This window comes from Chaetodon auriga, chromosome 12 (genome assembly GCF_051107435.1).
Source record: "Chaetodon auriga isolate fChaAug3 chromosome 12, fChaAug3.hap1, whole genome shotgun sequence".
NCBI lineage: Eukaryota > Metazoa > Chordata > Actinopteri > Chaetodontiformes > Chaetodontidae > Chaetodon > Chaetodon auriga.
In genome coordinates, this window is record NC_135085.1 from 17,737,668 (window position 1) to 17,765,591 (window position 27,924).

Consider the following 27,924-nt stretch of genomic DNA (forward strand, 5'->3'; position numbering starts at 1 on the left):
TTTTGTTGTGGTTGCTGAGCTCCTCCCTTTGAGGACGGAGGGACAGACGTGGGAATTTAAGAATACTGCTGAGTGAACTTGTGGTGGAACTCCTTGACTTTGTTCAGCAGGATCTCCAGCTTGTCTTTCGGTGGCAGGATGGTCATTCTGGGAGGGAGGGGGGGGGGGGGCGGAAAGGGAGGCAACAATGAATGTGACAGCAGGTGTTTTGGCTAAGAGTTAAAGGTTAGGAAGGAATCACATAAGAGTCATTTTAAAAAGCCATTCTATAAATCAAGAGACTGCAAAAAGTGCATTAAAGTAGGAAGCAACTTACAAAACACTTCCATTAAAGCCCTTTTTGTGACTCCTTTTTGGCATTCAGACTTCACGGTGATGCTTCATTCATAATGACAGGACATTTACAGAAAGAGCCACAATGCTCGTGCAGTATTTCACAATGAAGCCACTGACACACGTCTGCATCTGTTTCATCCATTAATGGAACGGCCTGTTTTGTAATATCCGACAGTGTACAAGCAGTGACTGACAGGACGTTAAGTTGGGACTCTCGTGCAGTTTGCATGAATGAAAAACTACAGGGAAAGACTGTAGTTTCTATAGGCTGATCTGATATGTGAAGCCACTTAAAACCGGATCTTTCTTAGTGTTTCATACAACCCGAATTCCAAGAAAATTTGGATGCTGTAAAATTTGACATCTTGACCTGTGATTTTCTAAATTCCACATGCTAACCTGCATAGAAAACCTACATATCTCTATCGCTGCCTTTGCTAGAACTGGCTGGCCTTGTTGCTCTATTTGAGGCAGCAGATGAGGGCAAATACAGCATGTCTGTTACTGGGAAAGGAAAGGGTTCAGGACTCTCCTACGACAGGCTATGCTCCAAAAACACCTGTTTGGAACATTCCACAGGTAAACAGGTTCATTGGTAACAGGTGAGAGTATCATGATTGGGAATGAAAGGGGCATCGTGGAAAGGCTCAGGTGTTCAGAAACGAGGGTGGAGCGAGGTTCACCACTTTGTGAACACATGATGGTAGAAAGGATGTTCCTACATGGACTCAGGAACACTTGACTGCTCTGTTTTTATTTACCTTTTACACAGAGTGCCAACTTTTTTGGAGTCAGGCTTTTAATTAATCTGAGTGTGTTTCCTTTGTTCATGAGGCATGTAGATAGAATAATACATTTACTAAAGTGATCTTATGAGTTGATAAGTCACATGTCGCTCTCTCTCTCTGCATGTTTAACGTTGCAGCTGTTAATCATTCAGTTCAGACTTTGTTTAAAGGGAACACAAAATGTGACCAGGTCCAATGTAGTGACACGCTGTCGTGACTTTTGCGCCAGACATGAGGCCAACATCAGTCTGACATAAGAAGATGGATGTCTGGGAGGGGCTTTAATATTAAATCCACATTTATTTTCCAACAAAGGAATGAGCAGAGACACTTTGGCCAAGGCCAAGAGTTGGAACGATTAGTTTATTAATCAATCAAGAGAAAATTAATTAGCAACAATTTTGATAATCATCTTTCAATATTTCTTTCAGCAAAAATGCCGCTGAATAACGGACTTGGCTTTGGCACGAGCAGCATTTGGAGCATTTTTCACTGTTTTAATAATCTGCAGATTCATCAGTAATGAAACAACTCTCCGCTGCAGCTCTAGAGTGGAGATGTGTGTAGAGGTGGTCTGTACCTGAAGTGGTAGCTTCCGTCCCTCTGGCCAAAGCCGCTCCCAGGTACGAGGCAGATCCCCGTCTCCTCCAGCATCTTCATGCAGTAAAACATATCTGGCTGCTGACCGTTGTCCTAACAGGGAGGAAAAGCAACATTATGGTTCCATCTGAAGTTTAATATTCTGGTGGAATGGGGCTGTTTCAAGTATATAATCACAGAAATCTTCTGCGATTATAAGCTATATTTGTAACAGGACACTGTGACTCACAGTACACCCTTCGTACTATAAGTACTGTGTGTACTTTCTTGCCGCGTTCCCGCAGAGCTGCTTTCTTTGTCATTTTTCTTCCACCGCACTGTGTTTTTGATTTAGGACTTAAGGATTTTCAATTTGTAGAAAATCAAATCCACTTACAGCAGAATTGGCCCAAATGAAAGCAGAAACAGCTCAACTGAGCATCTCTTTGTAACCAACAGTCCATTCCTGCACTAATCATAACGATATAGTGCTACATTTCAGGAAAAAAACTCCTAAAAAACTCTTCAAGTTAATTAATTTTTACTGCGATAATTGTGTAAGATAATTTCATTCCAATTGTTTTAGTATAAAGATAACTGAAGGTTGATGTAAATCAAACAAAAAGGGATGAGTAGCGATTTGAGGTCCAATTAATCTCAAGTGCATCTCATTTCCACTGGATCAAAAGCATTTGTAAAACCTTCTTTAAAGTGTCCTGGCCTTAGAATCAGCTGAGTATAGAGATCAAGAATGAGCTCAATGGGTCGCGCTGCAGCTCCATTTAAACTGCCAATGGCAGTGCTGGCGAGAGCGCTGCTAAAGAAGCTCCATCTTCACGGGGGTTTCTGGGAGAAAGAAGAGCACAGAAACAAAGCAGCGCCGCAACTGTGTGATCAAGATGGTGAGCGGAGTCACTGGGATTGATGAGGTGTCAGTAGGTCAGCTTTACTCTGACCTTATCCTCTGGAAGGCTAATCAGATTCTCAGCTCGGCTCATCCGCCCTCCCTGAAATTCCTGGTGAGCAGTCAACCTCGGGACAGAATTGAAACCACAAGCTATTGGAAATCATTTGTTCCCTTTAGCAAACAGGGAGGTGGAGGCACAGTGTACTGAACCTTGTTAAACGGTTATTTAATCCAGCATATTGCGTAGAGCATGAAATGCGGATTTAAAGTTCATCACCTTCAACTCCGCTCATCAAACACACAAACCTCTGCTTGTCAGTTTTGCTCGCTGTGGAACGCTACACATAGGAGTAATTCAGGCACGCATGTTACCGATCCTGAAGAATGAACTGCACAGGCCAGCAGGTTCTGTTGGTATGACAAGTATGAAACCCTGACTGTCTGAATGCACGTTTCTGTCAGTGATCTGCTGCAGTTGCAAAGTGGAAATGCTCAGCCACGGTGTTGACTGCTTATTTCGCTCCCGCTATGTCTCTTAGCATATAAAGAACACCCCACGGACATGTCAGTGAGGGTAAAAACTTTCAATGGAGCGGGTGTTTAATGCCAGTCAGTGGAACATGAGTGGGTCGACGGAGAAGTGGCCCAATAATAAGCAGAACATTAATGAGAAAAATTCTTTTATAACTGTAACATTTATTTTGTTCCTCTCTTTTCGCTGCTCCTAATCAATGTAATTTCCTTGAGGCAACAATACGGTCAAACTTGAATCACTGAAACATTTAAAAGAGTAGATGAAGGACTGACCGTGGCCTCTTTGATGGCCTTTTCAGGGATGGTTATGCAAGGGAAGGAGTACATGGCACCCTGCACAGGATTGCACCTGATGCCTTCCACAGTATTGAGAACCTGCTCCGTAAGCTTGGCCTTCTCTGCTAAGGCACTTAAGGTGGCTGTGCGCTCCTGGAGGGGAGGGGGAGAACATGCAGAACAGAGAGAGAATAAAGTAAACCAAAGGGAGATGTTACTGCACACAAGATCATTTCACACCCTCACGAGGCCATGGCCACTCAGGGATTCTCATAAGTTACTTTTGCTAGCAGGTAAAAATGTTGTAAAGCAGCTTTCATCATGTGGAATATCGGTGTATTGATTCATTTGTCCCGACTGCAAGTAAACGAGGGTTGTGGGACGTCGACCGTGCACCTTGATGAAGTTGTCGTACGAGGGTTCTCCAGGCTGCGGAGGGTTGACCACCAGGTCCATCAGAGCCTGTCCAGGAACGGGAGGACACAGACGGACAGACACCAGCTTGGTCAGCTGGGCCTTCACCTCATCGTCCATGTTGATGATCTCCATGTAGCCTCCGCGGAAGCCACACCTAAGAGGAGAGAAGACTTTAGGATGTGATGTAGTGGTGGGACAGAAAATATATATAAGAAAGAACATTATTTTTATATTTCTGTCGGGTTTATCCCAGCATGAAAGTAACATGACTTACTCTCCCATGTAACACTTGGAGGTAGAGTGGAAAGATGCCAGCTCCACCGTGTTTGAGTACTCTGGCCCCATCTCAAACAGGACCTTCTTAAAGGAGTGGAACTGACAGCCATCGGCGTACACGTTATCCTGGTACACCTGGGAGACGGCAGACAGCAGAACGACAGACGGTCACGTGTGAGCAGAAAACAAGAAAGCAGGTGGAAGTTAAAAGAGATGCAGAGACGGTACCTCATCAGCCATGAGGAAGAGACGCTCCTTTGCTGCAAATCGGATCACATCCTCGATGCACTGTCTGCTCTGAACCTGACCTGTGAGCGAGAGGGAGGGAAGGGTTTGACATGGAGATCTGGCAGGCAGTTGTGTCCATTTGCTGCCATCTAGTGGCTCTTTTTAAGTTAGTGCATGGACTGTATGGTAAAAGTGCTAACTGAGGAGGAGACAAAATGATGCAGACAGGATTTTATTTTAAGTAGCGTAACTCCTGGGCATGCTTATGCACATAGTGGTTTAGGATGTGTACCATACTGCTGCCACTTCCCCAGCTGAAGTTTTTATTGTTGTTGTCATTTTTAATATCCTTTTCCCCCATCTTTCCTGTCTCTGTCCATCTATACTTCTTAAAATGACCCCAAATAATCCATTTAAATATGTAAACTATTAAATTTACAGCCAAATCATCTGTGACTAAATCAGCAACGTACATAAAGCTGTAAGAGCACCTTGATTATGTAGAGTTGTGAATGAGACGATTTAATGTGTGTGACAAATACTAACAGACAAAAATAAATTTGATAAAACTCTACCAGTGGGGTTTCCAGGGTTGATGATGCACAGGGCTCGGGGGTTGCAGTGGCGCCGGGCCTCATCCACAGAGCGCTGCAGCTCGCTGTTGTCCAGACTCCAGCACTTTTCCTCATTAAGGTAGTAGTTGATCTGCACGGCGCCCAGTTCGGCCAGCGCGGCCGAGTACAGGGGATACTGAGGTATGGAGATCATGACGCCGGTGCGGGTCGCGCCTTCGCCACACACCAGCAGCTTCAGCATGGTCTAAAAAAAGGTTGAGAAAGATGGAATCAGTCTGATGAGGCCACATGATCCAGCTCAGTAGTTTGGGGGTCACCTGAAGGGGTTCTTGCAGGAGATGAGCAGCAAGATAGAAAACAAACAATACTCCTGCTGTACACGATTTTGCTTTATTTTTCTGTCTTTTCTCAAATGTTTGCCTTTCGGTTGGACAGCTGTAACTCGTCAGGACTCTACAAACCATTTCAAATGAATCTCCATGAAAAGAAAGCATCACTCAGACAGACAGCTCACAGACAGAGCAGGACAAGAGGACGTGACTGGAGAACACCTGGCCTAATGCCAAAATGTTTGGGCATCAGTGATCTAATTTCAGCTCTTTTTTGGTCTTGTTGCTCTTGAATAGATGCTGCTCTTTGTTCTCACGGGTATTTGTTTTCCTGCGAGTTGCAGCTTGTGTGATGTGTCCTTTAAAAAAGAGAACTCGATGAACGGCTCACTGCAAAGTACATCTGTTTTTTCAACTCAACGCTGTAAATAAATTCACCGCAAAATGATCATCAGGTAACTTTAACTCATTACCTCTGGAGTGAGAGGTTTTATGACTTGCGTGTTTAAATGCACAACAGGGACAAAGTCAGTTTAACAGATGAGCAGTGATTTGTACCACGATGCCGTCGCTGGCCCCTGTGGTGAGGTAAATGTTGTCTGGGTCGCAGGGCACGCCGCCATCCCTTCGCTCAATGTAGCGGGCCACATCGTGACGCACAGAGTCTATGCCCTGACTGGCACTGTAGGCGCCTGAGGGAGATTCATATGGAGACAGTGTAAGTTGCGTGACATGTTAAAGCTTTAAACAAGGAGTGTACACTGAGACTAAAGGTAATAATTAGCAACTGGGGTTATAAAGAGATTATAGTGCTTGCACAGAGGGCACACACACTTATACACACCCATACTGTTGCCTCCGCAGGACTGCAGAATGCGTCGTGCTCTACTTTTAGCATCCTCTGGGAATGTGCTGTCATTCAGCAGTTCAGGGTAGGAGCAGAGCGCCAAGACCTTGAAATAAAGAGAGGTGTGAATATAAAGGGTGGAAGGGACAACATGAAAAAATCCTGCACGGATTACCGCACAAGACAGGAGGAAAAAAATGACTGACACCAAGTTAGTTAAGGAGGAAGAAATCAGTTCCATAGAAACTGAGAAGTCAGAGGGGAAGTGCTATATTTAGACGAGAGATTGGGGGAAGGGGGGCTTAGGAGCAGACCTGTCGGAAGAAAGTGATTGGCTGCTGGCCCATAGCATGCGCATCACCGATGTTGGCCTTAATGACCTCAGCGAAAGGCTTCTTCATTCCCTGCAGAGGACAAACACAGCATACAGAGGTGATTAGAAGCAAACAATGAGAGAATCTGTTCACCTCGTGCACAAGAAACACAATATTGATATGACTTTCCTGCACCGGAGTGTATAAAGAAATAGTGGAAGTTAAAATATCCACCAAGCTCAAATTGGCAATTAGCTGTACTGTCCCTTCTGTATCATGTTGCTTGCCTGTCACAAATGTTGGGCCGTCTGGACTCAGTGTGTGCAGAATAAATGAAGGGGTACAGCAGGATCTGTGCTCCTCCAGTACTAAAACACGCTGTATATGTACTTCAGAGCACATTTTAAATTAAATCATTCCTCGTTTTAGCTAATTTGATTTAGCTAGTCGGTAATAACATCTGTCTGTGATAGAGGAGAGCACCATTTAAACAGACCCTGTGGAGTTTTTGACCACTAATTGCACCATGGAGCGATGTTTTTAAGAGCGAGTCCCTGTTTGCACAATATTTCGCACACAAGGACATGAAGGCAGCGCTGCACCAACAACGGCAACGGACCAGAAGACTGCTAGCTAGCAAACATGGATGTAAACAAAGCAGAGTTCATCTTCTTCCAAATTGGCTCTTCGGATGTTTTATGAGGAAGGAAACGCATTAAACAAGTTTATCAGGCCTCAAGGACACACACAAATACAAAAAAAAAAAACAGTGTAAACACAACTAAAAAAAATACCACAGAGCCGCTTTAATTTTCACATTTTTCAATTAAGTAACTGTTTCATGATTATTCAGGAGAGCTACATAAGCTCATCCTCTAAGCTAACTTTGTTCTGTTCCTTTCACACGCACACACACACACACACACACACACACACACACACACACCCACACATACTTCATTTTACACTAAACTACATCTAATCTACTTGGAGACCTTGACTAATAAGTGAGCTTACACTGCAGCTCTGTAGTATAGACCAACACCCTTTTAGTACAAACTGTTGCTCTGCATACTGTACTTGCAGCAGCCTTGATGCAGATAATAAGTGTCAACACTGGAGCAAACCTGTGCAAACTACCTTATCCTACCGATACTATTAACCTCCTGACACACATACACACAGACGGCACAGCGGCAGGAAACCGAACGCCACAAATAGTTAGCAGAATGGATTACGAAAGCAAAAGTATTAATTTACGGTCCCCCAGCCAATGATACGATTTTTCTGAAAGATGATCTCCTGAGCTGCTGAGGCCACTGACAGAAACACAAACAGCAAGGCGGGCAGGCATGTTTACAGCAGATGTTAGGAGCAGCGTGACACTGCAGAGAGGCCGCAAGTGGGACCTCAAACTGACACCCTGCGGAAATCAAAGCAATCTGTTTGTTTCATTTGTCCAATCCAGTCCAGATTTTAAGAAGCTTTCTCCGGCTCTCCCATTGGTCACATATTAGAGGCGTCTCTCGGTCTGGACCAATGGCATCGCACCGGGTGAACACCCCTTAGGTCAAAAGCACCACCCATACAGGATGAGGTTCTCTTCGAAACACACTGACCTCTGCTCCTGAGAAAGGGCTCGAAAGGCCTGTGCTTTGTGTTTTTGAGCGCTGATAAAACAGCCCAGCAAACAGTGTTCCCACAGGAGGTGAAACTGAGCTCATCATGTACAGCTCGGGCAGGATTTCCTTTAACTTCTTTACAAATGAAACGTTTCATTCAAGGTGTAACACAGTGAAAGCTCTTCTACATTAATCAGAGCATAAAGTTCAGATAATAAAGAGAGCGAAGAAAATACAGTCTGTATTCAGATCAATGCATTTCAACGGCAAACTCCTCATAGATCCTACGATGGAAAAGATTTACCGGAAAGAATTTGATATAATCTAGCCCTGTGTGTCTATGGTCTGTCCCCATGGCGACTCTCTCAAAAGGTCCCCTTTCACTACAGTGAGCTGCTCATTAAAACAAACAAAGACCACAATGTCAGAGCTGCATGCGGAGCCTTTATCTGTGCACTTGTTAACTGGTTCGCAGTAATTTGGCTCAAAATCTGTCTCGTTTCTTATTCTCGGTTTGATGAAGCTGTGAACAACAGCCGAGGCAGCTTCAGCATGGAGGGGAAACAGAAAGAACAAGGCCGCACTTGTGCCACACGTGAAGAGCGAAGACCTCAGCTCCAAAAAACAAGGTGTGCATGAAACTGGAGCAGGGGATCACAGGCTGTGTTTAATTCACGGACAAAAGTGAGACCTGTGACCTGTTTCCCAAAGTAATCCAACGCCATCCAAACCGCGGCCTGAAAGGGAGGTGTTTGTAAAAATGAAGTGGAATGTGTTTTGACGAAGACCAGCAATTAAAGTGTGGTTTGTTGCTTCAGTTCGTACTGCAGACTGTACCAAAGTCTGCAGGGAGCAAAGATGGAAATGTGATGCAATTGTACAAGGTGTGGTTGTTATATTATTCCTCCCTGAAAACGGCTTTCACCAGCTGAATCCCACTGCAGTTTCTTCTGCCTTTTGAACATCCAAATATCAATTCAATAACGCCTGACCAAACTTGTGCTCGGTCAGGAAGAAAATAAATATCTTATAGAGTGGGGTCAGCTGCGGATAAGCGCTGGGCAAAGCAAACAGAACATAAAATCTATGGCGGCGGTGAGCCATCTGGTAAAAAAGGTCACCACTGTCATTACGCAGTCCCTGCCGGCCCGTGTTGCTGTGCCTTTCACCTGTGCAAGAACCTGTTCGCAAACTCATCCCTTCCTGAGCAAAGCACTCAAGAGAGGACTCCTTTCACACCAGACTGCGCTCTGTACACGAACAGCTGGTTGCCACATCACCATAAACGGCGCAAGAGGAAGGGAGCCGACAGAGCCTTTAAAAGCATAGAGAAAAGCTCAAATGGCGGGTATTTAAGGAAAGGACTGACATCTTGGATAGAAACCAGCATCAATGTATACTATGAATTAAAATGCTGGACACAAGAGCTGTGAGCCTATTATAGATACTTATATAGACTTCTGGGAAGACCATTTATTACTAAAGATAACAGTCTTATGCTTGTCTAGGGCTGTTAAATGAAAGGTATTAAAGGGACAGATAAGACAAACCGGGAACTGAGACTGTCAGGAGGTGAGGTGAGGCAACAGATATGTGCATCATGAGTAGGTCAGACAGGGAGCCACAGATATTAAGAGGACAGAAAAACACTGATTTAGACTATGGACTTTCACCTCTCACTGAGGATGTCTCCATGAGCAACTGTGGTTTATACACAAGGGAGAAGGGTGAAAAAAAACAACTGAGTAACATGAAGAATGGCCACAAAGAGAAATATCTGGATCACACCAGTTCACTGTTTGCGACATATTAAAAGTCAGGATTTACTGACTAACTGATGGACTTTGAAAAAGAGGGTGCGTGAGGAGCACAGCGAGTGATAACACAGATAATGTTTAGATGAGCAAACTAAGAACATAACCAGGAAAGGAAACCTGCTGATCTGCAGCTGTGGTAAATGACAGAAACTGACAGGACTCACACTCAGCACAAAAAAAAACAGCCCAAAACTCTCCAGTCTTCTACTTTAAGTGCAGTAAAGATGAGATAAGATACTTTGAACCTGTTAACCTGTTAGGTGTGTTGGGCCTGCTACATTTCTTCTGATAACAAATGGTGGGCAGACTGGTTTTTATGGTGGTCCATAAACGCCACACAGCATTGTGCCACAGTCTGACAAACAAAACAAGCCGGGCTGATGAAATGAAAGACAAACATAAAACACACAGATAAGTGATGGTCCATGGAGCAGACGGCCTATTGTACGAACCTCAGAGAGCTCCTTCTCCAGCTCCACCGCCCGCTGCACGATGGGCCCCCGCACCGCGTACTCTACCTTCTTCACCGTGGGGTTCATGGTGTCGATGGTCAGCACCTTGGCCCGGGAGGTCACTCCATTCTCGGTCATTTTCTCCTTGGGGAGCCCGCGCCGCGTCGCACTCAGACTCGATAAAGCTCTGCCGGGAGAGGAGGACAGAGGGGGAGAGGTCAGTGAGCGGACCCTGGGACCACCGCCGGCCCGCTGCGCTCCGCTGCAACCGGCAAACAGCTCGCTTCGGCCGCGGCTTAAAAGCCGGACGTTTCTGGCTGACAGCAGCTGCATCCGTGTGGCTGACATGTTAGACTGCCTTCCCTCAGCGGGTTGGGTAACTCTGAAAGCGTCTGCGTCGCACAGCGACCTGCAGCACACCGGTTGCTTCACTCGGGTGGAGTGAAATTAAAGTTGTGCAAGTGAATGCACCACGCGCCTAAAAGCAGAGGACGCGCTCAGACCTTTGGACCGATCAGAGGTGGAAACGCTAACGAGGCTTCGACAAAGCCGTGATAACAACAAAAAAGCGAGATGTTCCCTCAGACTCTGGCCTCATCCACACTGATCAAACTTCTCACTGAAATTTTGGGGTTTGTTCCTGCACACATGCCAGCGCTGCAGCTATCCCTCCCCTTTGTGTGGCTTCATGTCGACCGTTATCCCACCCCCTCCACCCCGCTACCCTACGCACCGTGAGGCTGGCAGCCGTGTTCGGTTCTCCGGTTTCTGAGCAGAGACCACTTTAGAAAGACGTGGCTCAGGTGGATGTGAAGCCAGCGAACCTGGTGCTGCTTCCAGTCTTGGCCTGAGCTCCACGCACCGCGTCCCACTTGTGCTCCATGCGGTTTGGGAGGAGACTCTCAATTGTTCACAGTGAACAAAATGCTCAGGAATGCTCCTCCTATCATGCCTGGAGCCCCTCTATGAGATGAGGTGGTTTAATGCAAATTCCTTTGAGACCATTTGTATTAACCTGTGCGATCAGAATAACCTGGAAATGCTGTAATTTCACTAAAAATCTGCACATAGTGGCCTCAGTGAATATTTCTAATGGCAAATAGTTCATTGGTTTGTGTCTCTGTTGCTGATTCAGACAGAAAAAACAAGGTCAGGCCGAAATTACACTGGTTCATATTTCACATTTCCCAGATTAAACTGGGATGGTGTGGAAATGTAGCAAATGTCCAGTTTGTCTGACAGACTCTCCTCCCCGACAGGAGCTTGTATACACAAAATGAGCATGAAGAGCAGAACGTATGTGTTTAGAAACTACACACTGGGATGTAACTGTGCCCTCACACTGAACAGTGGGACTGCCATAAGTCTCTTTAAGTCATCAATGCAGTTAGAATAAACACAAAAACACTGCAATTATCTTTGCACAAAGTATTCATTCAATAATGGTGCGTGTTTTGTCAACAGTCACTGCTGCTATTATAGTATTATGTGGTGAATACAGCCAGTTTAAGTTTTTTTTTTTTTTTATGCAAGTATGAGTTACATAATTCCTTCCAGATGATTTACATTTTTTTTTCCCTTAAAGCTGAACACACATATATACTCCCTTGTGTCCACGGTCTGTGCCTCATAGCTGTCAACAAAATGTTTGAGGTATGAACTTGAATTTAAATTAAAATACTACTACTAGTACTACATATGCTACTACTATTACTTGCTTCTTTTTGGCAAGTGATTTATAGTTCTCACATCTGCAGTTGCAGAGTCATTAAGTTTTGCAATCAAATGTTCAATCATTATCATGCAAGAATTATCATTAAGGAAAAATGTGAAAAAAAACACTCAGTAATCCAAAGACCCATGGAAAGTCACCAACTGTATTCAAGATTAAAACTAGGGCAAACAAATAAATAATTTAATCAGTTCTGAAGTGAAATTCAACAAGTCAAAACAACAAACAGCAGGCACTTCTTTATCCCCGAGTTACATTTTCACATGATTCTCTGATACATGTTGAAACCACAGTGCAATCTGAGTGATAATGTTAGTGTTCAGTCTAACCAGCTTTCACGGCTGTGACAGGGACAGCCTTGAAGCCAGTGAGGTTAGACACAATTCTGCAACAGTGTTTATCTCTTCAATGGAAAACAAAGCTCAAAGCAGTCCACGCTGACATTTCCAAGTGTCTCAAGTGTTCATCAGTATCACATTTTTGGTCAGTAGACAGTGATATCCTTTTCTATTGTTCATCTCTCACCAGTGGTCTCTTAATCACTGTCTTTACAACAGATGGAAGCTCATTTTTATGCCTTAAGGTCTGTCAACATGTCATTTTATGTATGTGTTTGCAGTCAAAAGACAAAATATCAGCAGCTAATTCATATTACAGCGATTCATCTGTAGATGAATACATTATTAGGTCAAGGATGGTGAGTTTCCTGAAAAATAAGATGTCATAGCAGAGTAAACTGTTCAGTTAAAATCCAGTGGCTGTAATTATATCAGAGAGTGTCTGTGTTGCCACCGTACGCAGTGCAAAGGTGGGCACTGACAGAGGGATAAGCACAAAGAGCTGGTGCTGCAGTGTCTGGAGTCCATAGCTTTTGCACTCTTCTGTAACTAGATAGCAGTGCAGCGGCTGGTGGGAGAAAGCAGAGACAAAGTCTTCGGTGTTGCCTCTCTGAGCCCTCTCCTCTGGGGAGACACACAAAGTCTCCTCCTGGCTGAAGTAGCGAGTCGTGCTGAAGATGTAGAAGAGCTTCAGTAGCTCCCAACAGCGGGCCTTAGAGGGTAATGGAGGGTCACCAAGTGGATGATTAGTGGAGGTCCGCACACAGGAGACTGAGCGACGGGTTTCACGGTTGATGAGAAGAAGTGCCAGCACATCAGGCCGCAGGGATACCGATCCTGGTAAGCAGCGCTCTCCAACAGCCAGGCAGTCCCTCAGGGTCTCCATCAGAGGTGTCCAGAAACGGACCACCAGCGTGGTCTCGGCTTTGTGCAGGGAGGGGGTCGGGCCGCACAGCACGCACACATCTGCCCCAGGGAGCAGCTGGAAGCGGAGCAGGCGGTGGGCCACGGTGGGGCTGCCCTGAGGAAGGAAAACTGGGTAATCACAAGAGGCTGATCCAGAGGCCGAGAGGGACCGCAGCAAAGCAGACAGCAGCACAACTTCCTGTGGTGCTAAGCGCCACCACTTCTCAGTTGCAGCAGCTATCCGCCCATGGACGATGAGGCAGCCAAATTCACTGTCTGCGGACTGAGCAAAGCCATCCACAGCCTCTTGGAGAAGAGTGGGGTTAGGGGGCAGCAGTGAATCAGCGGAGTGTGTCAGGTTACCCAGGATGCCCTCTTGCCTCTCCTCCAACAGCTGATCAATGAGGCTGAAGCAGGACCTCAAGTCCCTCTTAAGCCTCTCGACATTCCTGACGTTGGCCAGCTCATCTTGCCCCAACACCAGCACCATGCAGTTCCACACATTCTCCAGGAGGCGTTGTAAACGGATCTCCACCTCTTTGCTGCTGCCTGCACTAGCTTGACCACCTCCAGCCACAGCTATGAGCATCACGCTGTCCTGGAAAACTCTCCACACCACCTTACCCCCTCCTTCTGTGTCACAGCAGGACAACGCTACCCCCTGACCATCCCCGAACATGTGAACACCGTTCAGGGAGCCGATGACAGAGAAAGGCAGCTGTTTGGAGGCTCCTCTTGTGAAAAGAGGAACCCCGCTGCTGGATGTGAGGCAGAGGAGCTGTGTTGACCCGTCCTGGAGCATCATCGTGAGGTTAAGCTAGCTGCGGGTCACTCCTGTACACAGTCAACAGACTCGTTTTTTAGCTGCAACGGATTATTGAGCCAGCCGACTAACGGTTTTCATTTTACTGATTGTATAATGAGCCCAGCTAACAGTTAGAACTGGTTCTCGCGTTGAGTTAACGTTACATCAGTGACGGTGAGCCATTAGCATCACGTTAGCGTTTAAACCATTTACCTGGCTGAACCGGGTACAAACAGCGACAAAGACAAACCAGAAAACCTGTCTGTCATGGCTGTACTTCGCTCATATCGACGCGCTTTTGTCGGCTAACTGTATTTGGCATGCTAGGTTAACAAAAGAAGTTACCGTTGTTTCCACAGTAACGATGTCCCATGATTCATTCTTCAAACTGAGGGCGGTTTCATTCGGCTGGTCGAGCGGCAGTTGTGATTTACGAGGTCTGTTGTAAAAGCTACAGGAGCGGGACGAGAAAACCGACCTGGGTTCAGTCCCCGGAGCTCACGGAAGCGTTGTTCATATGGACGCTGACAACGGCGAGTTCACTTCTCGCGAGAGCTGAACCAATAGCTATCGGATGGTCACAGGCTGTCAAGGGACGCTACCAGTGTTTTCTCATTCTGATCAATAGTATTTGATGATTAATTGATGATTGTTGTATGCCTACTAAACATGCATCATTATTATTGACAGATAAATTGATAGGTATTTTGTTTTGATCACGATGAACAGTACAAAGTAATCAAGTACGTTTACTCGACACTTTGAGGTAAGTGCTCTGCAGTTATTTCCATTTTATGCTACTTTATTCTCTCCGTAGCCCCACGTGTTTTATATTAAAAATGGCTCAATGAAATAAACAATCATATGAATTAATTTTGTTTTAGTAAAAGATTGGGAAGCTGGGCCCAAAAATAATTCTTGCTGAGATGTTTTTTTCCTTTTGTTGCATCAAAATCTAAAAGTTAAAAGAAATCTGACAATGTCACATTTCTTCTATTTCACGATCTAAACATCGGCTGCTTCTTTTTTTCTCTAAAATACATTAAAATACATCTGACAGAACTCTGTCAACTGGTTTTCACAGCTGTCACAAGCAATTACGCCTGTCATGCAATGCTGTCAAATACTTTGTCAAGAAGCAAAAAAACACAGAAAATACCAAACAATAAAACATCAGAGTAGTAAAGAATGTTTTTTATTCATTAAATACAAAAAACTCCAGAACAGTGATGACTAAAATAGAACAATAGAAAAGGCACAATAATTTACTCGAAAATCATACTGTGCCATGAAAAATAAACCTGTCTCCGTTCTTCTACTGTGGCTGAAAATAGATGGTCATCTTCCTGACATGATTCCAATGTGTTCTACACTCAAGAGATCCCGTGGCAGTATAATGGCTTGGCATGAGGAGCAGTGTTGAGGTCAACTTTTCCCTGTAGCATCAAAATGAAGGCCTGCAGAACAAGAAAATGATTAACTACATATGTACAACTAAAGATGCACTGTGATTTCTCAACAGTATAATAAAGGAGCAGATATCAAAATGCAGCAAATGTGTAATTCTATTAATCAATCAATGGCAGCCTAGTTTGTGGCCTTCCTTACAGATGTGGATTCCTAAGTGAGCAGCTAACTGAAGAGTGTGTTTCAACAATTTTAGGAGAAAATATTAGAGTTTGGAATAAACTGATCATACTGTAGATAGCAAAGGAATAAATTATGGGATGTCTGAGAGGTTTCTGTGTATGTTTTTAATTGTTTTTACCCAAAGTGAACACTTAGCTGACCATAGTCTACTGATTTATTGCGGAGGAATCGACCAACATATATCAAACACCTTTCAAAGTAGAAGGGTTTGATTAAATTAAATGAGTTTCAGTTCACCAAGAAATGTACTGAATGTACAGTATGTCTGTGTGCCTGTACGTGTCGACAGGTCGGCGGACTGACCAATGAATACAGTGGTTTCACAAGAAGGAGCAGACTTTCTGTGGCCTGAAGGGGTTGGTGCTGGAGGACACACCGGTGAGCAGAGGGTCCTGCAAGGCGTTCTGCATGCAAAACTGTTGAAGGTCTGCCGCCGCCTGGGAGACCTGCAGACAAAAGAGGAACAGAAATGTAAAGCATGGCATTGGGTCATCTTAGACAGGTTGTATAAAGCCTCATGTGGCTCCGGAGGGAACTTTTCAGAGTGTGAATAAAACAACCCTGTGTGCATCATGGAAACTGTACAATCAGGTGTTTTTTAAGTTTGGCCTATGCAGCATCTATTTTGACTTCTTTTTATAAGCTTTTGCTTGTGAGTCTCCTAATTTTAGGTTGGTGCTAAATCACTGGAATGCTTTACAAACTGTCCATCTTCGTTTACAAAGAAATTAAATATATGGTATGTTTTGCCTGGTACTTCCAAACCCATTATACTGCACAAAGTACTGCTGAACTCCATTATGTGGACGCTCTGTTACTATCAATGCTGTTTAAATCGTAAAACACGATTCATTTTACCGAGTCAATCAACAAGTTCTCAAAGTTGTCTTATTAGTTTGCTTTATAAGTTCATTTCACAACAAGATTTTAGCAATAGACGCATTATCTGTGTTGCTAACACAACGCATTTGACTTGAGTAGGCACACATTTACTTTTAGATAAGTTACGATATAACTCGAGTTTAACTATCTTTAGTTAGCAGATAGCCGCTTGCTGCTACAAGCCAAAGATCTCGATATTATCACGTCTTTGTCAGATGTTGATAAATCAATCTCAACATCGTATTAGACTTCTTTAATACTTCCCCTTCGGTTCAAGCAACGCCCTGCTGTGCCTGTGGACTAGCGGCTAACGCTGCTAGCCTCTGGCAGCAGCTAGCGTCGTTAGCGGGTCGGGGTAACGGTTGAGCTAAACTCCCACTTTTTTTGTCAGAAACACAATAAACACACAATTACCTTCACTCTGTTTATGCTCGCCTCGAAACGAAGCTGCTGTACGACTTTTTTCATGGCTGAAAGATTAGAGGAACCCGACATTCTCGATGTGTTTTTTGTAACAAATAAAAAGCCGAGCCGTGGGTGGGATCCTGGGCTGGATGCTGAGACAAAAGCAAAGATGATCACATCCGGATTCCGGTTGTTCACATTTGTCACTGCAATTCCCCTTTAAAGACACTAGTGGGCGCCAAACCACACACAGAAAAAAAACCTTTTTCATTAAAAATATCTTTATTGTGCTGTTACACCAGCAGAGCAGATTGTCAATCTAATGTCAATATATGCATCTACAATATGTAAACACTAAAAAGTTTAAACTAAAACTTAAGCTTTCAATATAATTCACAATAATAATAATAACAAAAAAAGATTTGAGCTCCAATAAGTTCAGATTGCTACTTGATAAATCCCCTTTACCTGATGTGCCAGTGTTGGTTTGTTTGTAAAGAAAATAAATGAACAATAGCAGAACCTCTAAAGTGCTTCTTGTCCGCTCAGCTTTGGTGAATGATCTGTGCACGTCCATAACAAAGCAACATGACAGTGCATGTAGTGGTCATCAGTAGTGATGGGATTCAGCCATGAATTGCTGCTAAAGTCCACTGCACAATCCTACACACAAAAAAAAGGCACTGGAAGTTCTTCAAGTGAGGCTGTTCTCATCTTCACCCAAAGAGAAGATACTCAAGTCCCCACATCGAAGCCTGTTTTTTGACTTTAATCGTGGATCTCCATCCTCAATGGCGCTGGACTCTTGCCAGCATCCTCGATTTGAATGTCTGGAGGAACTGAAATAAAAAAAAGAAAGATAAAAAGGATTAATAGGTATGACATGGTACCAACAAACATGCAGTACATTTGCACTGCATTCCTCTTCTGTCTTGAAACATTCCCAGTAAAATTACATCACATCACAAATGTAACTGAATAATAATACCTGCTGTCTGGTATGAGGCGCAGTGTCCGGTAAAGTTCAGATGTGGATGGCACGGTAGCACTTTGTGTGGGTTTAGGGGTGGAGAACGTCGCGTAGGTTGAGGACTTGGCCAGCTGAGCGTTTGTGGAAGATATCCTCATCTCTGGCTCGCTTCCTGAAATGCGGGGGAAATTCAAATGAAAGTCAACAAAAATGCTTTTTTTCCCCCTCATGTCACTGCAATTTGCATGCTGCATTAATAGAAAACTACAGTTCTCCTATTCTGTGTTGCTAAGCTTGTTTTGGATATTATAACTAGAGTGGTCCTTGTTCAACTGCAGTTGATTAAATGCGTCTATTCTCTTAAAGTTTGAGCAATATTAGTTAAACCCAAATCATACTGATAAGATGTTGTTGTTGTTGATGATGTCATAATTTCCGCCCTACTGGTAATTACGATTTAGAGGCTTTTTTTGTTTTAATTCCAGACTTACTGATTGATAAGGCACTCTGACCATCAGACGAGGAACATCTCCTTCGGTCTGTAAAGGGAGTCATGTTCAAAAATTGATTCTTCAGCCAAGAAGCGCGGTCCTCCTGAAAGGCCTTTTTCTGTCGAACACAAAGAGAGTCAGAGGAATGCAATGCAATTACAACACCCACAACATATCTGAATGAAAATGTGGTTCTACATCAGAAGACTCAAGCACCTCTCGCCCCAGGCGAATAGCAGCTTCTGTGAAGTTCTTTCTCTCCCTCTCAAAGTTCCTCTTCTGTTCCTCAAAGAGCCTCCACTCCTCTTTGAGGCGCTCCTTCTCCTCCAGCGTGTAGCAGTCATTAAGAAGAGCTGCGGTCTCATCATCAAATGATGTGTTGAGTTGTTGCTGCGTAGGCAGAAACAGACAAACGCACACTTATCATTTTAGACTAAATCATTCTTTGGAATTTCCACATGACATTCAATAATTTACAACAGACTAGAGCTCATTTATCTGAACTGCAATTTCATGCAGTAATTTGCACTCGTGATAAGCTGCCTCTTATATTGGTATAAAACTCTGCAGAGCAAATGTTTAACCTGCACAGACCTTCTGACCATCTCAGCTCGCCTAAACAAGCAGAAACTGACCTGGAGGAGCTGTTGTTGTGCGTGAATGAACTCTTTGCACTGCTGCACTTCACGCCTCATCCGCTCCATCTCATCCTCGTGGGTCTCCCTCGTGATCACCTCCTTACTGGACTCCAGCTGATTCTGCACTTGCGAGGCTTGGCAAACAAATACAGCAACAGTTGATAAGATCAATTTCCTTCACATGTGCAGTACTCTATGTCTGTTAATGCACGAGAAAACAGCCACACACTTTTCAAGCTTTTTGATAACCTCATATTAATTTGCCAGCCAAAAAAATTATAGATCAAACATTAAAACAAGCGCCACCCGAACTTCAGTTACTCTTGCAGTATTTTAGGGTATGCGACAGTTTTGGATGTACCTTGGCTGTCCAACTTTTCCATGTGGTTCCTCAGTTTCCTCCACTGTTGGCGGATGCTGTTGGTGAGCTGCTCCCTGGCATGTTCACAGGATTGGTCCAGAGTTTCCCTGTTAGATTCACCCGCCTTCTCCTCCCCATCCGAGTCAGCCTGAGCAAACCAGCACAAACCAGGTGACTTCAACATGAAAGCATCTCTTTTTAACATGCTGACAGGTAAAGTTAGTAAGTCTGAGCTAAAACAAAACATCTCAATTCCATTTTCCAAGTTTCTGTTTCAGTACCATGAGAATATAGAAATACCTGCTCCTGACTGTCATCAGCAGTGTCTCCTCTGGTAGAGGGCTGACGTGGACTCAGGATGTGTATCATCTCCTTCTTCATCTGCTGCAGGACTTTCTTAAGCTCGGCGTTCTCCAGCATCAAGGACCTCTGACTCGCCTCGTAGTCACTGAGCAAGGACTTGTACATCTCACCCTCGTGGCTGCAGAGAGCAATTGTGATTGATGATCGCATATTCTATGAACATGGTCAATGTGTGATGAGGTGGCTTTCACGATACCTGGCGGTCACTTTTGCAGTCTTCCAGTGGCTCCTTCTTCCATCTGAACGTCCCAAGCAATTCAGTACATCAATAGCTATTTGGGGGAAAGATAGGAGGCCAAAATTTAATGATCTTGCTCTGAAATTTTCAGAATAAAGAGCTCTGTCTCTATATTTACCTAGTTTCTTATCCTTTCTGTCAACCAGTAGCTGGCTGAGGCGTTCCTTGAGCTTTGCAGCTTCTCTCTCTTTTCTCTTGGCATCATGACTGTACTGAGACGCACGGCTGGCAATGATACTCTGGAGCTTCTGAACCTGTCCAGGACCACTGAATCATGACTTCCGCAGGCTCATGCATTTATGTATATACTTGCACATTTTGTAAAACCAAAAACACGAGTGTCACTCATTTTAAGATGAAGGAAAATGATACCTCGTCTTTTTCTGTTTTCAAGCAGCTCTGCAGAGTCTTAATTTTGAGATGTAGCTGCCTCTCTATCTCGTGCAGACCCGATTTCTCTCTTATAGACAGTTCCAATTGATCCTGGAAGGAAATACACACAACTCTTATTATGAGCACAGTGAGAAGGCAATGTTTGGCACAAGCAATCAGCTCAGGGTTAAAGCTACATGAGGGGATTCCTGAGGAACATCTCAGTAAGTCTTTCTTAAACTAAAGGTCTCTCTGTCACACTTAACATTGTGATACAAATAACCTTGACTTCTTCACTGGTAGGTTCAGATAGAAGTTGCATTTAGACTAGCAAGTGTGCTGAGTGAACATCCCTGTCATGTGTTCTTCAAAATGATAGAAAGTTGTGCATCTCCTGAGCACAAAACTGCATTAAGTTTGTCCTTGTTCGGTTTCTATAGTACTGTAGTTATATTTGTTTTTGTATGCATTGGAAGAGAAGAAAATTACTGTATACAGAGTAGCACGTTTCTGTTTGGCCCCCTAGTGGTCAGGGATGTACCACTGCACCATACACATAGTTTGTGGGTGCTCTGAGTCTCTGTCATACGTGCCTTGAGTCTGGAATTGTTCATCTGCATGTGTTCCAAGGAGCTGGATTTCCTCAGCTGTTCTTGCTCAAGCTCCTCTAAAGTGCACATGTTGTGTCGGTGAATCTGGAGCACTTCATACATGGCATTCAGAGCTGGCACCGCGTTCAGGCCGGCTGCCCCTGGTGAGCTGGCCTCAATACATGTGGAGGAGAGGCCCAGTGAGGCGAGCTCCTGTGAAAGAAAGGAGGCTTACGTCACAGTTGTAGTGAATGATCTCTACAGGTATTGAAAAACGTCCAATGCAAATGTGTTACAATAATGAAGTATTTAGCAAGGGGCACATTTGTCCAAATTCACCATCACATCTAACATGAAGGTTGCAACTAGACTAATGCCTTGTATTTTTCATAAAAGCAATAACTAAACCAGGATATTTCCATACCTGATTTATGTAGGAAATGCACTGAGGAATATTATCATCCGTGCAAAAGGCACTTATCACACTGTAGGACAGTGGCAAAGAGGAATACATTGACACGAGGTTGTTCTGTCTCGAGGGGGACATTGTCACATGCGATATGCTGGAGATCTCATAATTTCCTAAAAGCAGAGAACAAAGAAAGGGACAAATGCAGGCCCATTACATCTACTGTACTTTCTCATTCTGTGAGGCTTGAATTGGGTCGCTGCTCTAAAATGAGAACAAAAATATGGGTCACTTCCAGCAGATCCCAAAAAAAAAGCAAAGCTGATGAGCCTTTCTATTCTTGAAATATTGCACAAACTCCACCCCCCCATTAGCACAGAAATTTACCCATAGATGTTCCTATTGGCACATTGGTCCACCACTCTCCCATATCACCGACGCATCAGGACACGAGGATGAGAGGTCATGAGTTATCAACCCGGGTGGTGGATTAGCAGTCAGACGGTGGATCAGAGGCTCCCACTGGAACTGAGCCCTGCAATGGAGCATCAAGCCATGAGGCAGACCAGCAACGGATAATCTGCACCGCTGGTTCACCGACGCAGGATTAATTGTGCCATGTGTAGCAGCAGGGGTTAGATTGGGTTTTAACAGGGCCCTCCTATTGGTCACTGGCAGCTACATCGCATGGTAGTAAGATGATCTCACCCTGAAGCCAAAAGATTTGTACAGATAAAGATGAGAGAAACGCTTTAGAGAATCTGAGAGTGCATGTGTATTCTTTTTGCTTTCGTGCCTGCAGGACCGTATTATCCTGCCGTGCTCAGGAGAAAACAAGCCGAACCAGACAGCTCCACCCGCCACTCCCCCAAGTTTACAGTGAAATGTTCCAGCTTGTGTTCTGGGGCTGTCAAACACGTTATGTTGTCGAACAAAAGCTGCCATGTCCAGCAATGCAACAATAAAAGCTTGAGAGCACCATGTTGGTGAGGACATATCTACTGTGTTTCCCAGCAAAGTCTCTCCAATGTTCTTATCTAACAAACCAGAAAACACACGCAACTTCATCGTAAGTTACGCAGACTGAGGCGGAGATACAGTCACGTATACTTCGGCTTAATTTAGTGAGTTTACCTTGACGTCATATGCTCTTAGTGATGTGTTCGTACGTTAAGAGTTACGGTTAGTTTTGTTAAGCTCGGCGTAACGTACGTTACAAGGTAACGTTAGCAATGTTAGCTAACGTTAGCTACGAGTTTGCTAAACCGTCGTTGGTCCAGAGCAATGTTTTAATGTTAATGTTATGGTTTATATTAAATGAAACAACTTACCAACTTGCTCGTTGAACAGTTGTCTAGGACCCTTCAGATAGGCAACTGTCATATTCCTGATTCGTGAAATTCATTTTATGGTAGCTAAGACGTTAACGTACGTCGGAATTCACAAACACGCAATTTATTAACTGCTATCTTTACGTTTGTGACGCTAATTCGCACCGTTTGCTAACGTGCACCGCAGCTTTAAGCTAAACTAAACACACTCACAGGTCCGGCGTGAAATGGATCAACTCAGTCCGATAGATGTCAAGTCCGATGATGTTGACACAATTCACAAAATGCTCCTTCATCGAAAACACCAGCGACTGTCGTGCCGGGTTCAGTCGTCACCTTGTCGGCAGCAAAAACAAGCAAAACCCTCACCTACTTCTGAACGCCGCCTCTCGGAGCTGCCCTGATACTGAAGTGGGCTGCTGCTGCTGATGATTGTGTTTTTTTAAAGTCTATTCCTCCGTCAGCTTCAAACCAAACGTTATCGTTATTGGGGGCAGCGTTGTTAAGCAACCAGTATCCGAGCCCTGCATTGGACATGCACACCGGGGATTATGCAAATGAGAACTGCTGTCAGGTGTCATAAAGCACTGCAACGGTGCCCCAGTGGCAGCAAAGGTAAGTGTCACCTGCGGAGCTGCAACATCTCACCTCTCGGTTATTTGCAGTACAGATAAATGTCCCACGCATACTTTGTAGAGACTTTTCAGACTCCGTTTATGTTATTCTCTTGGTTAGTCTTGGTGAAGTAATATTCATTGAGACATTCATATATCAATATATTTACATACAGAAAATATGCGCAGTACAGCAAGATACTAGAGACGATGAAGAGCAAGCAGTTACAATAAACTTCACTGTAAGTAAGCAGCTTTTTCATTAAATGGTACATTTGGGGTAAGTTAATTTTTTTAAATACCTAAATCTACATTCACCTTTTAATTCTTTATTAAGTACTCAGTATAGGAAATTCCTCATCAGGTAATCTCTGAGAAAATTTTTTCTCCACCACTTTAAAATGACTCACTGAATTGAGGATGAACTAGCGCATCAGTGCACATTCATACTGAAAATATTACCATCAGACTGTTACACTGGTGACCATTTAACCAACTGGTCCTCTGAGCAGGCTTCAAGTAAGGAAGTTTGGCATTTTACATCAGTAGTTTTCAGCACACAGCATCGCATTCTCGTCACGTATCAGTATAATCAAACGCTCTGCGCAGACAGTCAGGACTCTCTGTGGCCTCAGGATGTGCCAGCTCTTTGTCCACACAGGCAAAGGTAAAAAGCCACATCTTCTCACTTCATCCGAAGCAGCAGCATGGAGAGAGGCAGCCGGAAGCCGCCTCCTCATCCGTCTGGTACCTTCCTGACTCGGGCTGGTCCCTGCACTCTGCTATGAAGGCCTCAAGCTGGGACACTGGCACCTTGTCTTGCTGGTGATGCTGGAAAAGAACCACTCAGTCAGGATGCTTAAGGATAAATAAACACAATGACCTGAAAACCGTCTATCTACAGCAAGATCTAAGAATATTCCTGCTTGTGCAACGCTGGTGACTCAGACTGACCTTGATGGTCTCGTAGGTGTCAGTAATGAGAGCGATGAAGAGGCTGAGCACCATGTAGATGAAGAGGGAGATGAAGGAGTAGAGGTACAGTCTGCTGAAAAGCCACACCATGTAGCTCTTGTCTCTCATCTTCAGGAAGGTGGCGTACATGTCGTCCCCGTTGATGAGAGAGAAGAGGCACTCTGTCACCTTGTCGAGCGTTCGGAACTGGAGAAAACGTGTTGATAAAGAAGTTTTGATATTTCAGTGTTAAAGAAACACAGCTGCTTCATGCCTGGGGATGAACTAGGCCACGCTGACACTAGAAATAGATCATACTTTGTCATGGTAAGGCCCAAGGACGATCCAGCCACAGAAACAGTACCCCAGGTAGATCATGGCCGCACAGCAGCAGAACCGGATCACATTTGGGAATGCCGCCCTTAAGGTTAAGATCAATATCTAGAAAGGAATACAGGTTTTCAGGATATCCGTTTGCTGCTTCAGCTGATTCATCATGCAGAAGAACAAAAAAAAAGCAGAGCCGTGGCAGTTCTTACGTTGTACTTCCTGAAGAAACCAAGGTAACGAATCACACCGACCCAGACGAGCATTGTGGCTGTTCCCAGCAAGATGCTGCAGACGTCATAGTTTGTCAGGCACTGCAAGAGGAAGGAAAGTACAGGTTCATTTTCATACATCATGCTGTAAAGACTCCAGGTTTCCCTTAACTCTCTGTCCAACAAAAAAGCAAAACAAACCTTTGTTTGAATTCCAATTTTGAGCGCTGACCCAGCGATGGTCAGCGTGTCGCTCACAATGATGAGGATGTACCAGCCATTCACAAACTCCATGCGGTCTGACCAAGACACAATCTTATTGTAGTAGGCATGGAAGAATATGTTGAACTCCTGCATGAGAGAAACTATTGTAAAATGCATCAATTAAACAAAAACACAACAAACCAGGACTCCTGTCTACATGTGCTACAGGATATGAAGTGTCCCATACCTGCATTCCTGCGGCTGATGCTGGCTTGCATTTTATGAGTTATGTGCAGATTAAATCGTTCATTTATTACTGACTGAATGACCCAGTGGCTTCACTGCAATAGTAGCTGAATGTACCACGATCCTTTACATTCATCAGTGCTGATGGCACCAATCCATTTATGTGTTCCTCAGAACTTACAAACTGCAGTTGGATGCCGTTGATGACAGATCGCGTGCAGAGGATGAGGGAGGAGAAGCAGGCGAGGATGACCACCGAGTCGAACAGCAGGAGGAGGTAATCGTTCTTATCAGCTGGAAAGCAGAGCCACACACGTTCGGGTTAGTTGATGCTTTTACAGTTTACAGTGTGACTGTACCGCCCCGCTGGCCTTTGAGGCAATAACCAGTATGTTTTCATCTTTGTCTGGATCATAATCATGTCACCGTTTGAGATGAAATTGACTTTGGGGTAAAACCTACAAGTGCCTTCCACGTTCCAGTCTCTGCATTCGTTAATCCTGACATCGTTTTCAACGTCAACCTTTATCTTCCCACTGTGTGCACGGTTGTCAAACACGATCTGAGTGCAAACAAAGACAGAATGAGTGAGTCGCAAGTCAAAGACAGATTATTCATGAGGGTGCGGCATTTTTCACGAGGTGTCACCAACCATTATATGGAAGTCATAACAGTCTGGCAGCTCATGGTGGCGCACAGTCTGCAGATTGATGGTTTTCAGAGTAAGGTAGATGCTCACTGATAGCAGCCTGGGCACACAAACACACATTAGCAGGAAGCACTCTTACCGGCCGGCATGAAACCAGTATTTTCAGCTTAGTCACCTTTTGAAATCTAAGCTGAAGTTCACGTGTGTCGGCAAACTGCTGTTGTCGAACGACTGCGCGGGATATATGGAAATACATTCTGTGACAAGGAAATGAAGGCAGTGCTTTCATTAGGGTAGACAGTGGATCGTTTGGCAGAGGAATTATTCAGCATTCATTCCTGCTCTTTGCAGCATAAGGTTCCTCTTTTCATGGAGTCACAAGTAAATCCACATTATGGTTATTTTCCATTCGTGCCATGAATCAGCTTCCATAAATACATCTTGCACAAAACAATCTGGACACAAGCCGAGGCAGCTGTCGCGCTTCAGATCCACGGCTGTGTAGTAATGTGTTTGAAATCAACATTTTACCTTTGTAAATGTGTGGGTCAATGTCAAAGGTCTCATTTCCAGGGTCGATGCTGCTGTTTCTGTAAAACTCCTGACACACAGACAGAGGAGTGTGCTTTCCGTCAACCATCTCGTATGCAAGGTTACCCACTGTCAGGTTTTGGAGACTGATGAACTGAAAAAGAAAGAAAGAGAGAAAGAGGAGTGACACACAACTTTTTTTTAAACCCCCTTGTGATATAGTAGTCATAAATCTAAACTCACCCTGTTGATAATGTAGTAGATGTGATCATACACATCTGCCTTCGTGTACAGAGCGTAGCTTCCCAGCCGTTGATCCTTGTATCCTTTTAGAAACAGATGTCTGAATGTCATCAGATTTTCCTCTTTGAAGGTGACCATCATTTCATTACTCAGACCAAAAGAGACCAACTGGGAAAAAAAAACAAATATGTATGAGACAAAGAGACATCCAGCCAACACAAACCAAAGAATTCTGGGAAATACCTGGACTGTGATGATTGCAATTTTTAATATCTGTAACATCAGTTTCCATGGTTTGCGACCCCTGGCTCTGTATTTCTCGCAGGGGTTCATGAAGAAGTACTTGAGCCTCCGTCTGAAGTCCTCCACCACCTTCGACTCCAGGCTGTGAGTGCTCCACCTGCAGTGGCCGTTGAGCCTCCTCTCCTCTGACCTCGCAGCCAACAGCTGCTCACAGTCCTCCATCGTGCTGAATCATAGAGGAGTATTTCATTACTTTTGAGAGGACGCTTTCGTGTTTCTCCTCATGCGAAAGGCTGAAGAAATGAGTTGAGGGTGAAGGTTCAACCATTCCAGTCATTCTGATGTTTATCAAACTGGTTATCCTGCATGTGCTCACTCCCATCACTCCCCCAGCGCTCTTTAAAATGGTAGTCTGGAGTGCATGCTAAAATTAGCCATTATGCTTATTAAAAAAGTGTGTTGCAGCATCATTTATCCATTTTTAGCTCATCAAAGACATATTGTAGTAGGCCTACCTGGAACAGCGAGCACAGAACAGAGAGTGAATACAAACTTCAACTATGTTTGTACCAAATTAGTTAACTTATACTATTAAATTTAAAATCTTTGTAGAGAATCACTACAGCAAACAGACATTAATGGAAGCTGAAGGCTCTTACATTGCAGATATTATTGTAGTGTGGTTATATTTTTAAAACTCCTGGCTAGAATATATCAACATATTTGTATTATAAAGAGCAAAAGAAAAAGCAAAAAAATTATATTCTGAAGCAAAAGTCAACATATATATATAATAATAATAATGTTAAATGAATTACCTGCTGTGCACCGGCGAGCCACAGAGCGACTCGTCCAACGCTCTCTGCTGTCTGTTGAGGATGCAGTCACCACACCAGCCTTCACCACAATGACTGTCACTGCTC

General features: G+C 44.1%; 5 protein-coding genes across 10 annotated transcripts; all 5 read right to left on the reverse strand.

Annotated features, from left to right (window-relative positions):
• Positions 1-14,619, reverse strand: gpt (glutamic--pyruvic transaminase). Of its 4 annotated transcripts, none has more exons than XM_076744352.1 (12): positions 14,424-14,619; positions 10,298-10,484; positions 6,407-6,496; positions 6,090-6,198; positions 5,804-5,937; positions 4,917-5,160; positions 4,342-4,421; positions 4,112-4,248; positions 3,817-3,991; positions 3,418-3,573; positions 1,705-1,817; positions 1-147 (listed from the first exon to the last, which is right to left on the reverse strand). In XM_076744352.1, exons 1-12 carry the CDS (start codon positions 14,456-14,458, stop codon positions 57-59), a joined length of 1,551 nt encoding a protein of 516 aa, XP_076600467.1. In that variant the 5' UTR covers positions 14,459-14,619; the 3' UTR covers positions 1-56. The 4 variants fall into 4 exon arrangements, with proteins under 4 accessions (XP_076600467.1, XP_076600468.1, XP_076600466.1 ...); XM_076744353.1 differs by lacking the exon at positions 14,424-14,619 and adding an exon at positions 11,031-11,206; XM_076744351.1 differs by lacking the exon at positions 14,424-14,619 and having other exon boundaries at positions 10,298-10,933.
• Positions 12,155-14,211, reverse strand: fuz (fuzzy planar cell polarity protein). Its single transcript, XM_076744358.1, has one exon. The coding sequence runs from the start codon at positions 14,076-14,078 to the stop codon at positions 12,774-12,776; it is 1,305 nt and encodes a 434-aa protein (XP_076600473.1). The 5' UTR covers positions 14,079-14,211; the 3' UTR covers positions 12,155-12,773.
• A 1,417-nt stretch (positions 14,620-16,036) lies between the features above and the next one.
• LOC143328900 (guanine nucleotide-binding protein G(I)/G(S)/G(O) subunit gamma-5-like) lies at positions 16,037-17,155 on the reverse strand. Its single transcript, XM_076744361.1, has 2 exons — positions 17,025-17,155; positions 16,037-16,174 (listed from the first exon to the last, which is right to left on the reverse strand). The coding sequence occupies exons 1-2, from the start codon at positions 17,103-17,105 to the stop codon at positions 16,049-16,051; spliced, it is 207 nt and encodes a 68-aa protein (XP_076600476.1). The 5' UTR covers positions 17,106-17,155; the 3' UTR covers positions 16,037-16,048.
• Positions 17,156-17,283: 128 nt separating this feature from the next.
• Positions 17,284-23,331, reverse strand: ssx2ipa (synovial sarcoma, X breakpoint 2 interacting protein a). 3 transcript variants are annotated; one of them, XM_076744348.1, is made up of 14 exons: positions 22,992-23,331; positions 21,835-21,982; positions 21,463-21,620; positions 21,042-21,251; positions 20,449-20,559; positions 20,195-20,330; positions 20,035-20,110; positions 19,776-19,956; positions 19,476-19,623; positions 19,112-19,248; positions 18,693-18,866; positions 18,477-18,594; positions 18,004-18,157; positions 17,284-17,854 (listed from the first exon to the last, which is right to left on the reverse strand). In XM_076744348.1, exons 2-14 carry the CDS (start codon positions 21,875-21,877, stop codon positions 17,710-17,712), a joined length of 1,791 nt encoding a protein of 596 aa, XP_076600463.1. In that variant the 5' UTR covers positions 21,878-21,982; positions 22,992-23,331; the 3' UTR covers positions 17,284-17,709. The 3 variants fall into 3 exon arrangements, with proteins under 3 accessions (XP_076600463.1, XP_076600464.1, XP_076600465.1); XM_076744349.1 differs by having other exon boundaries at positions 23,148-23,214; XM_076744350.1 differs by lacking the exon at positions 21,835-21,982 and having other exon boundaries at positions 22,992-23,204.
• A 189-nt stretch (positions 23,332-23,520) lies between these two features.
• Positions 23,521-27,890, reverse strand: mcoln3a (mucolipin TRP cation channel 3a). Its single transcript, XM_076744357.1, has 13 exons — positions 27,820-27,890; positions 27,002-27,227; positions 26,759-26,926; positions 26,516-26,669; positions 26,160-26,241; positions 25,988-26,084; positions 25,798-25,897; positions 25,517-25,629; positions 25,087-25,236; positions 24,886-24,987; positions 24,665-24,787; positions 24,347-24,553; positions 23,521-24,223 (listed from the first exon to the last, which is right to left on the reverse strand). The coding sequence occupies exons 2-13, from the start codon at positions 27,221-27,223 to the stop codon at positions 24,083-24,085; spliced, it is 1,659 nt and encodes a 552-aa protein (XP_076600472.1). The 5' UTR covers positions 27,224-27,227; positions 27,820-27,890; the 3' UTR covers positions 23,521-24,082.
• Between the last annotated feature and the right edge of the window lie 34 nt (positions 27,891-27,924).

Coding starts and splice junctions, on each gene's coding strand:
- gpt (XM_076744351.1), bottom strand. CDS start 10,645: ATGTCAGCCACACGGATGCAGCTGCTGTCAGCCAGAAACGTCCGGCTT. Junction 4,422..4,916: donor CAACCCTGGAAACCCCACTG/GTAGAGTTTTAT, acceptor TCTCGCTCACAG/GTCAGGTTCAGAGCAGACAG. Junction 3,992..4,111: donor TCCAAGTGTTACATGGGAGA/GTAAGTCATGTT, acceptor CTCTCCTCTTAG/GTGTGGCTTCCGCGGAGGCT.
- fuz (XM_076744358.1), bottom strand. CDS start 14,078: ATGATGCTCCAGGACGGGTCAACACAGCTCCTCTGCCTCACATCCAGC.
- LOC143328900 (XM_076744361.1), bottom strand. CDS start 17,105: ATGTCGGGTTCCTCTAATCTTTCAGCCATGAAAAAAGTCGTACAGCAG. Junction 16,175..17,024: donor CGAGCATAAACAGAGTGAAG/GTAATTGTGTGT, acceptor TTTTGTCTGCAG/GTCTCCCAGGCGGCGGCAGA.
- ssx2ipa (XM_076744348.1), bottom strand. CDS start 21,877: ATGGGAGAGTGGTGGACCAATGTGCCAATAGGAACATCTATGG. Junction 21,252..21,462: donor GCATTTCCTACATAAATCAG/GTATGGAAATAT, acceptor TTTCTTTCACAG/GAGCTCGCCTCACTGGGCCT. Junction 20,111..20,194: donor CAGAAAGGATAAGAAACTAG/GTAAATATAGAG, acceptor TCCCCCAAATAG/CTATTGATGTACTGAATTGC.
- mcoln3a (XM_076744357.1), bottom strand. CDS start 27,223: ATGGAGGACTGTGAGCAGCTGTTGGCTGCGAGGTCAGAGGAGAGGAGG. Junction 26,927..27,001: donor TTGCAATCATCACAGTCCAG/GTATTTCCCAGA, acceptor TTTTTTTCCCAG/TTGGTCTCTTTTGGTCTGAG. Junction 26,242..26,515: donor TGACCCACACATTTACAAAG/GTAAAATGTTGA, acceptor TCCTTGTCACAG/AATGTATTTCCATATATCCC.